Source organism: Grammomys surdaster, unplaced genomic scaffold (genome assembly GCF_004785775.1).
Source record: "Grammomys surdaster isolate TR1022 unplaced genomic scaffold, NIH_TR_1.0 197, whole genome shotgun sequence".
NCBI classification, from domain to species: Eukaryota; Metazoa; Chordata; class Mammalia; order Rodentia; family Muridae; genus Grammomys; species Grammomys surdaster.
In genome coordinates this window covers 1,945,809-1,956,501 of record NW_021604642.1, presented here as the reverse complement: position 1 = coordinate 1,956,501, position 10,693 = coordinate 1,945,809, and the positions used below count along the sequence as shown (strand labels likewise).

At 49.1% G+C, this 10,693-nt stretch overlaps 1 protein-coding gene across 4 annotated transcripts; it reads right to left on the bottom strand.

Annotated features, from left to right (window-relative positions):
- Positions 1–5,560: 5,560 nt before the first annotated feature.
- On the bottom strand, positions 5,561–10,471 carry Pja1 (praja ring finger ubiquitin ligase 1). Of its 4 annotated transcripts, XM_028770017.1 has the most exons (3): positions 10,356–10,471; positions 7,928–8,119; positions 5,561–7,387 (listed from the first exon to the last, which is right to left on the bottom strand). In XM_028770017.1, the coding sequence occupies exons 2-3, from the start codon at positions 8,104–8,106 to the stop codon at positions 6,367–6,369; spliced, it is 1,200 nt and encodes a 399-aa protein (XP_028625850.1). In that variant the 5' UTR covers positions 8,107–8,119; positions 10,356–10,471; the 3' UTR covers positions 5,561–6,366. The 4 variants fall into 4 exon arrangements, with proteins under 4 accessions (XP_028625850.1, XP_028625846.1, XP_028625847.1 ...); XM_028770013.1 differs by having other exon boundaries at positions 5,561–8,405; XM_028770014.1 differs by having other exon boundaries at positions 5,561–8,119.
- Between the last annotated feature and the right edge of the window lie 222 nt (positions 10,472–10,693).

The following is a 10,693-nucleotide window of genomic DNA, read 5'->3' as shown; positions in this document are numbered from 1 at the left end:
GGCCAGCTCTCACCTTCTAGCCTGTACCTTGTATCTTTATGAGACTCAGTCTGCTGGCTTCCATTTCCCCTAGGAGGCCAGCATATGCCAACACTTGTGATTTTCTGGGGTCTTGGCCTTGGCTGACAGTGCTTTCATCTTCCCCTTATCTCCTGGCCTTCACTCTCTATCACATTATTGGAGATCAACTAAGACTGTCTCTCTTCCAACATGCAGGGGCACAAATGCATACCCGACCTATGCTATGCCTTCAGGTCTTCGTTTGTTCAGTTCTCTTTGCCTGAGCTCCATACCCTCCTGTTTCCTTCCTTCTTTTCTCCATTTCTGTCATATATGCATATGATTAAAAGAAATATCAGCCTGGCTTGGGGTGCACACCTTTAATCCCAGCACTCCAGAGGCAGTTGCAGGGGGGGGGGGAAATCTCTGTGAATTTGACGCCAGCCTGGCCTACATAGTGAGTTCCAGACCAGGCACAGCCTACTTACTGAGACTCTGTCTCAAAACAGACAGATGAAATCAAACAAACGAACGAACTAACAAACAAACAAACAAACAAAGCCCAAAGCAAATCAAATTGTAAAAAATTCCCCAAAGCATACAGTAGGCTAAAGGTGCAGCCCAGTGGTCCAAGGTTTGCTTTCCATGCCTTAGGCCCCCCAGCACTGCAGAAGAGGAGCCATTGAAATGCCTCAGCAGGTTAAAAAAAAAAGAGCCTGCCTTGAAGCCTGACAAGTGGAGTTAGGTCCCCAGGATCCACATGGCAGAAGAGAAAAGAGACTGTCTGACTTCCACCCATGTGCCATGTCACATGCATGCCCACACAGATACACAGATGCACACACAGGAAAAATGTAATAAGCTTTCTATAAAGAAAAGAAGGAAGGATGGGAGGGAGAGAGAGGGGGAGAGAAAGGATAGCCAAGCACATGGTGAAAAGGAAGGACCCTCGCTGTTACTCTTGTTCTCGGCTTCTGGTTCTCTATCTTTCTGCAGCTAGCTAAGCACTGATACACGTATATTTTTGTGTGAAATATGATCATCTGGTACAGCAGTCTGGAGGATCTACCCTGGATACAGGCTGTGAGCTTCTAATGGCTGTGTCATAATTTATTTAACTGGGCCCCCAGTGATGGACATTTAAACACTTGTTCATCTTGCAACTACGAACCAGGCAACAATAAATATCCTTGTACAAACAAACCGTGCTCTTGCTCATGTAGGATAAATTTCCACTAATACAATTGCTGGGCCAGTGTGTGCTGATTTGAAATGTTAATACATCGCACTGAAGTATCTTTCAAACAAATACAACCAATTGACAACAGTGACAGCCCTAAAAGGACTCATCCTGCCTTCCTCCTGTCCTTTCTTGGCTGGTACCGCCTCACATTTGGTATCTGGGAGCACCAGCTCTCCTTCCCAGCTTTGTGCAGCAGACGCTTTGCTCCCGGCATTTGCCTCCATTTTTCCCAGGACATCACTGCCCTGTCTTGAGCCAATCTCCCACTCTAGACTACAAGTTCTTTGAGAAAAGAAGTAAGCTTCATTCATCGCTTGCAGGCCCTGGTTGAACACACCACACAGGCAGACAGCTCAAAGACCTGTTGAAACTGAGCATGATGATGCTTTCTTGTAATCCCAGCTCTCAGGAGGCTGAGGCAGGAGGACTGTAGTGAGTTTGGGTTTAGCTTTGGCCACAGAGTGAGAACCTGTTTCAAATCTCTGGAGGGGAAACACCAGCAACACCAGACTCTGTGTTGTGTTCTACCTTGTCTGCTGAACGGGAGCAGAGGCCAATTCAGCAGGCCTTGCTGGGCTCCCCTGCTTGTTGAAGATTGGCTGCCTGTGTCAGTGCCTCGGGCTCTGCTCTTTTGTGAGCAGATGCTATATCTCCTTGTCCTCAGCTCTTCAGAAGAGTGACCAGGTCTTGTTCCTCCTTTTCCTGTCACCACAAGCAAGGTGTCCTCTTGTCCCTTACTCCCAAGCTGGGTTTGGAGTATGCAGATGGTAGATCTCAGCAAGACTGGCAACACAGCACCTGAGACCAGAAAACCTGAAGCAGATCTAGCAGATGTCTAGCCCAGGCTCTTCCACAGACCTCCAGATGCTCACTGGCTCCTAGCTGCTCTGAGTATAGGACTGCTGGGGTTAAGACATCCCTGCTGCCCCTCCCCCCAGCATTCTTCTGCTTTGGCTGCAGAATTTCACTGATTTCTGGGGCCGGCCGGCCTTGCCACTCTCCTGGAATTAACAGAAGGGACCAGGAAAATCACTATAGAAGGCTTGGGGCAGTGGGGTCCAAAGAACCTCTTGTGATGGTGAAGTGTGGAGACAGGAAAAGGGAACAGGGTGGGTGGTACATGCGGAGCTCACAGAGTGCCATTCAGCAGCTGCAAATGTTATGGCACTTGGAAAGGTGGCTCACGAGCCCCACACCCAGCTTATTTCATGCAAGGATTGTCCAAGGTTAGGGCATGTTGGACAAGTGCTGTGCTATCTGCATGTGAGGCTGAGGCTCAAACCCAGGCCAGAGGAGGGCCTGCTGAAGCCGGGGCTAGCATGAGGCCGAGTATGGTCTTGAGAGTCTGATTGGGTGGAGTCACATGGCTCCTACTGGGCCCTTGCTGTGCACACTCTTGCACACACACTCCCCCTCCCACACCCATACTTGCACACCGCTTACCTTGGGAGAGGATTCTAGTTACCCTTTCAGCAAATGTTGCTGAATACTTCTGTTGAGTGCCACATGCCAGGGGCTATTGAAAAGATTCAAACAGGTCTTCACCTCAACAGCTTACACAGCTGAAGTGTGTGAGAGCTTGTGCTCTGAGTTTGAGCCCCTGGAACCCATCTGACATGGAAAGACCCAACACCACAACATTGTCCTCCGATCTCCATGTGTTTGGCACACATGCACCCCCAACACACATATCATACAACAATACAACTAAGGGGGCTCGGCACATTTTTTCCCAGAGGTTGGTACATGAGGCTTCTTAAAGGATGAGGAGGATTGGGACAGGTATAAGGGCATTTCAAGACACACAGGTGCAAGGGGTTTGCAGAGAGCGCCAAAACTGAGCAGTGCCTCTGAAGAAAGAATGGGCTTTATGACTGTCCAATCTTGTTGTCAGCTAGGAATACCACCTCTGGAATGTAGTGTGCTCTCAGGCAAGACATAGTCGTTTGTGCTGCAAGCTAGTGACCAAAATCTGGGGCTATTTATCCCATAGCCAGAGGCCATGACGTGTAGTAGGTGGGACCTTCAATGAACACACCAAATAACCTCTCAAAAATGACTGTTTTGCCAGGCACGGTGGTGTGTACCTGGAATCCCAGTGCTTGGGGCTGGGGCAGAGGCAGGAGGTTCATCACAAGTTTGAGACTCAGTTGGGCTAGTGAGTTCCAGGCCAGTCAGGGTTACAAAATGAGAACATGTCTCAAATATTGTCTTTTGCCATCTAGAGGCCCATGAGGCCTATTGTTCTAGAACTATAATTCCAGGTGCCAGTAATGAACCTACTGTAACTGACAAGGAACACAGCCATACAAGTGGGCATTGGATGTCAATACGTGTGCCATTTGGGGCTTTCTATTACAAATAACAGAAAGCAACTTGACATCAAAAGGTTGTATTGGAGGGAGGGGCTGCTTGGAGGAGTCATCAGGGAGGCTGAGGAATCTAAAATGGAGGAACAGGAAGACAGGCAGACACAGACGCTGCCTGTCGGTAAGGGCTGCCCCACATCACTGTGGCCCCAAGCTGTCACTGCTGCTTGTGCCATTACCATCACTGCAAATGCTTCTGGACTCTGGGTCCTCCCACATCCCCCTCCAGACTTCAAGGTTTGAGGAACAGGGGTGCGATGGCTTTGGCTGAGGCCCTCCCCTGTCAGGCCGAAGCTGCTCAAGAGTCCCAGAGGCACAGGTCTTCTGAGTCACCACCCAGACTGCAGTACGTTTCTCCAGCCATTAGGGGCCCTCCAGGAGCGCTGGCCAGTATCCCCTGTTCCTGAACTGACTCATTCATTCTGCCTAAATGGGAAGTGTGGGGAATGGGAATGCCAGGGGAATGGGAAGATGATCAGTACTCAAGGGTGCTCCTAAATTTCTTTTGTGTGGTACCACTCGGGACACGAAAAAGGTGCATGGCAGACCACCAGAACCCACCCGAAGAGTCCTATATTGGCTAAGGCCCAGAAAGAACACAGAAATGCTGATTGGGAAGGAGACTGCGCAGTTGCAACGACAAGGGCTGTGGTTTCTGTATGTGCTTCTGCGTGTCAAGTGGGAGAGAGCCTTTGTGTGACTCTCCAATTTGATTTTTTCTTTGTGCTGGCTGCCAGCTGGGATGAAAATACTAGGATACTGTAAGAAAGGGGGTGCGTTCTATCAAGTGAAAACTCAATAGCCCCTTCCTTTACACCCCCCACCCCAACTCTCCATCCTTCCATAGGGGTGATCTTGTGCCATAAGTTGGATATGTGGTCATTGAGTTTTCAGACATTTTTCATGTCTAGTTTGGATCTAAATTTTATTAGGTTTATTACTTTTACTTTGTGTAATTTGTCTGAATGTATACGTGTGCACCACGTGTGCTTGGTTCCTAAGATCCTAAGAGGGCACTGGATCCTCTGGAACTGGAGTTATAGATGATTTTGAACTACCATGTAAGTACTATGAATGAAACCTGGGCCCTCAACAAGAGCAGCAAGTGCTCTTAGCCTCTGAACCATCTCACTGGCCTCCTAGTTTGGCTTTCAAAGGTTTTACATTAAGCCTCTATATACTGTTCTATGCCATGTTTTTCCTTCTTCCTTACTAACATTATGTCTTGGACATCATTCCCTATCAGCACTTGGTAAAACTTACAACTGATGCATATCTTTAATTCCATACTACCCAACTCTCAAAATTGGGTACAGCTGACTTGCTAGCTACTCGCAAACTGCTCTGAAAAGCTGCTAGTTCACATGTAGATCAATTGCTTATGTCATCTCATTCTTCTTTGGAGCTGAAATTAGATATGACCAGGAAGACAAACTCTTGCTTTCTAAAAGAGCAGCATCTGTTTCTCTGGTGTATTCATTGACCCATCACTGAATCCCAGTGAGGCTGAAGACTAACAATGTCCAGGCTTTCTGAATGATAAGTCTCCTCCCAAAAACTGTTGGTAGAAATAGAACATTACTGGAATCACTCAAGACAGCAATTTGGCAATATCCACTTAGTGAAGATGTGAAAAAGTCCGGTTATAAAATGATAGCACACATTCCACCAATTATGTCCATTTTAAGGACAAACCCAGTTGCTTGTGGATACACACACACACACACACACACACACACACACACACACTTGTGGTAAGCACTAACCTCTAGAGGAATGAAGATACCGAGGAAGTCAGCTGTGCCTGAGTTTTATGGATCTGGAGCAAGGCAGCAAACTGAGCTGGTTTGTTTGCCTTGTGTAGGTGACCACCCTTCTGTTCCGCAGAATAGTGCTGCCACATTCCTACTTGTGTCACCGAGTTAAGATGTGTAAGCACAGTCAGACCTTTATTTTTTATTATTTTATTTTATTTTATTTTTCACCCATTCTGACAGTTTCTATTTTCTCAAAGGTGATTTGAACTTGCTCACCCGTACACTTTCGATTCATTTTGTACCACTGTTTCTCTGTGGGTTTTTTCCCCCCACTTTTTCTCTTTAGTCAATCTTTTCTGTACAGCAAGCAATTATACACCTTATTCCTATTAAAGACATTTTTTGGTGTTCTGATGAGCATTTCTAGTGAAAACTAGGTTTTCTAGAGGTGAGAACACTGAAACACAATACTTTTGTTGCAAATGCAAGGGATCAATTTAGAGTTACCTGGTAGCACGATTTCAGACAAAATCCAAATGATGCCATTGCTCTGTGTCAAAGCAAAAGAAGAATTTTAATAAGCTTTTACACCACTGCAAATACAGGAACATTAACCCATGACATGCAACAAAAGTAATTTTGTCTTTCTGACATATTTAACAGATAACCCTGACGTCAACAGGTAAGAGAGACACAGTCTACAGAACAAGTATGATTTGTTTCAACTTTCAGGTTAGAAAATGTATATTCTTACTGCAATCTCAAGTAGCATTTAGAAAGTTTACTTTCCCTTTTCTACCTTCTAAACAAGAGGATGATTTTTAAATGTAATTGTACACAATCATTTTCACATGGAAATAATCACAAGGAATCAACAACTTTAGTCTAATTGACTGACTGATTTCATTGCCACTGGTAAATTTTGAACAAGGGCTCCTGTAGTATTGTGGGTTTTAGACAGGGAACATACCAGGCTGATTGTTATGAGCCTTGGCTTTTAGAGCGGGGGAGGGAACATGCAGCGGCACACTGGGCAGGTGCCAGACTTCTGAAGCCAGATGGACACGCATGGCTTGTGGAAAAAGTGGTGGCATGGCAGCTCAGTTGCCACCTCCCCCTTCACATACTCGCTACAGCAGATAGGACAGCACATTTCCTGGCCCACTGCACCATGATCTTCGGTGACCAAGATCTCGGGAAGCGCATCAATGCTCTCCTTGCTTGCAGGTGGGTTAGCCACTTCGACATCAACAGCAAGAGACTCCAAGTGTGCAAGGGCCGTCTCCATTGCCTGGGCCAGACGCTCTTCGAGAGCCATGTAGGTGAGGAACTGAGGATCCACGTAGGAAATGGCTTCTGCTACTCCCAAGCCATCTGCAAATCCATCAAATAGGCTCCAGTCCACTTCGAGGTCTTCACTGACGCTGGAGTCATCTTCCAGGTTGTTGTTTCCATCTAGCATGAACATCCCAGGCTGGATCAGCTCATGGGTAGACTCGTTATCACCCTCGCTGCTGCTTTCATTCTCATTGTAGCGGAGCCAAGGGATTTCTCCTTCTTCCAGAGAGGCCTGCTCTTCTTCCTGAAGAGATGGATCCTGTACTTCTTCAGGATAGCCACTGCCATTGCTGCCAGCACTGGCGAGGCTCCCAGCTCCAGCTTGCTGAGGTTCCTGTTCTTCCTTCCCTGGCAGAGGCTCCCAGCTTTCTCCACTGGAGGACTGTGGTTGATCCCGGCTTCGGTACTTCCTGCGCAGAGCAGCTATCCACTCTTTGTCGCTGTCAGAATCTTCCTCGTAGTAGCGGTAGTAATCATCAGTGTATGCCCAGTAGTCACGGTCTGCAATGGTTCGCCGCCGTCTTGGCCCTTTATCTGCCCTCGCTTGCTCATTCCTGGCATCCTGGCCTTCAGCATACCTTGGCTCAGATGAGCTGCTGGCAGCCTCACCTCGGCCTCTTCTGGCTAGGCCCTCGGCATGAGCTCCCTCCGCATCGGCAGCATCCCTCCACCTGGAAGTACTGTGCGGTACATCATCATCATCATCAGTATCAAAAAATACTTTTGGTTTCATGCAGTTTGGAGTCGCCACATTCCGGACTTTGGGTCTCACCACCGGTTCCTCGGCACTCTTTGGGGTGTTTTCCCCACCACCACAAATACTCACAGGAGCCCTGCCAGGACGAGCTGGTAAATTCTGCCTCTCCCTCTCCAAGCTGTTGTTACCTTTTGCAGCTGCCCTGCCTTCAGCAGAAGCAATCTGAGAGGCCGAGGAGCCATTCTGCTTAGAGAGCTCAGCTCTGCGAGCAGAGCACCTCGCAGCAGGGGGTGATTCTACCTTGCCACGCTCCTCTTTCACATCGCGGTTACCACTAGAAAAGCGGGAAGACCTTGCCCCCTTCTCGGGATCATCCTTAAACTTGCCAGTTTTCCCTCTCACTGGCAGTCGATCAACAGGCCCAGCCCCCTCCTCCTCACTATCACGCGCCACTAAAGTGTCAATGTGTCCATAAGCCAATCCTCTTCGGCTCCCCGAGGCCCTGTACTCTCTTGGAGGATACCTGGAATAATCCTCATTCTCAACAGCCAGGCTGGCTCCCGAGCCCTCGTTGTCATCCCAGCGACGACGTGTGCTGGCAAATGGTGACCGGCTCCTCTTGCTCTGATTGGCAGTTGATCTGTGCATTGGGACTTCGGATGTTGTCCTTCTCTGGCTGGCAATCCTTTCCTGCTGGCTCATGGATGGCCTGAAACTGACATAAGCATGCCTCCTTCCATAACTCCTGCCTGTACCTGACTGATACCCTCCTGCTGGATTGGGCCGAACAGACTTGCTAGATCCCTGGCCCATGGCTCTGACTCAGAGTTTCCAACAGAGCTGGGCTGCAGGTGTAAAGGCTCTTGCTCCCAGTTCAGAACTACAGAACAAGGAGATCTATTTTTCCTTCAGGAGGCAGGTAACAGACTGATAGGGGCCCTTTAAAATTAGTTTCACTGTCTTCTAAGGCCTGAGGTAGCATTCCAGTGACTGGTGTGGACCTGGAACACATGTTTAATGTTTGCAAAATGATTATAAGACTGGGTTCGCAAGAAAACCAGAGTGTGGAGAATAAGACAGAAAGTGTATGTAGGGGGGTGGGGGTGAGGCACTAGGTGACTGAATACTTAGAAGGCAGGTTTACTATGGAATTATGGGAAGAGTAAACCTTGTTGTGGGGGGCTGGTCATTTTCTGAGAATTTCATATATTGGGGAATAATACAATTTAGAACAGAATTGAAAATATAGTTCACTGTGTATGCGTGAGTGCCAGTGTCTGTCAGGAAAGAGACAGGTGAATAGGGGGCCAGCAATCCTGCAATGCAGAGATTTCTGTAGGGGAGGGTATATGTGCATGTAAAAGTCACAGGAATGGGCGGGGTGGCTTTAGAGAGGAAGGCTGTAAGAAAGAGAAGGGTCACTGTTCCCATTAAGTGTGGCAGCTGGAACTATAGAGGGAAGCCTGCATTTATGTGCGTTATCACGGTCAAGGAAGTGCGAGGGTATCCGTAAGGAGATGAGGAAGGTGTCTAAGAGCCAATACAGACGGGAGCCAACAATAGACAGAAGAAAGCACACAGGATGTATGTGACGTTGGAACACAGAGGCCAGCAACCAAAGAATGTTGGTATGTGTTAATATAGCTAGCAGGAAAAGGGGTACTGTCCCCAGAGGATTTCTGTGTGAAGGTGCAGTAAGGAAGAGAAAGGGACATTTGAGAAGAGTGCGTAGCAGCTTCCTGTGTGTACACATATACATGGCAAGCAATAAAAAGATGAGGTCTTTATATGTGCGTATGTAGCTAGCAGACACAGACAAGGGAGGCCATTTCTGAGACAGGGAGGGAGGGGGAGAAAAGGAGAAAGAGAGACAGGGAGGGGGAGAGAGAGGAAAGAGGAGAGAGGAGAGAGGAGGGAGACGGAGGAGAGAGGAGGGAGACGGAAGAGAGAGAGAGGGAGGGAGGGAGAGAGGAAGGGAGATGGGAGAGGAGAGAGAGGGGGAGACAGGGAGGGGGAGAGAGGGAGGAGGAGGAGACAGGGAGGGGGAGGAAGGGAGGGGGAGAGAGGAAGGGGGAGAGAGGGAGGAGTCGTTCAAAGGAGTGGGTCAGAGCAGGAGGATGGGGGGAGATTCTAGAGGTATGCGAGTCAGAGCAGGAGGAGGGGTAGAGGTATGCGGGTCAGAGCAGGAGGAGAGGGAAGATTCTAGAGGTAAGAGGTAGGTTGGGGGGAGAGAAGGAACTAGAAGGTGTGTGAGAGGGTGTGTGCTTGCCTGTTGGCACATGCGCAGAGGAGGAGCTCACTGGAACCTTGAGGATGCAGGGACAGGGACCAGACTGCAAAGGAGGTTTCTGTGTGTGCGCGTGCCCGTGTAAATGCGTATGCGCACGCGCGTGCGTGCGACACAGAGGAGGGGGTGCAATGTCATAATAAGAGACAGGAATACGTTATCAGCTCAAAGGGCAAACGCAAATCAATGTGGCAGGGCAAAAGAAAGAAAAGGGCATGTAGGAACCCTGGTTTACCCTTAGAATATTGTTTATCTTTTAATAATTCTTTCCCTGGGCACGTATCTGTACCTAAAGATCTTGGTCATGTGTCATTCGACAAAACAGCAGTAAAATGAGAGGAAGAAAGGCCATACAGTGCTCTCTGCAAAGAGGCCAAGAGCACTGCAAGGAGAGACAGGTAGGAGTGGCAGAGGGCCGCGACCATCAGTTTTCTCTCAAATAGCCATGAAGGCCATTCAGCCTGGGGCCCACGCGGCAGGGGCTGGGCAGCCAGGGATGCGGTCCCCAAAGAGGCCATAGGCCTCGGCGTGTGGTCAAGTCCCCTCCGCCCCACCCCGCTCCCGAGACAAACCCGCAAAGGGGTCATTGGGATTCTACCTCGTGCCCACCCAGCAGCACTCGCCCACCAGCCCGGGCTACTGCCACAGGCCGCCTCATACTCACCTTCCTGGCCAGTCGCGCGCTCGGAGCTGCAGAGCTGTCGGACCTCAGGACGCCACCACCACTGCTGCTGCTCCGGGTCTCGGCTCCTCCCCCGCTAAAGAGCACTAGGGCAGGCGGGGACTGCGGCGGCGGAAGTGGTTGTGACGTCAGCTCGCGTCCGCCCCCTTGATGTGGCGGGGGCGGCTGCTGCCCTCTGTGAATTGGGGTGGGCTCAAAAGCGTCATTTCGTTCGAAACGCTGAGATTTTTCAGGGGAACAAAAAAAAAGGCAGCGAAAACTATAACCACATTAACAAATGTTAAACATTTGCCACCTTCCCTTCCGTTTTTTTTTTAATA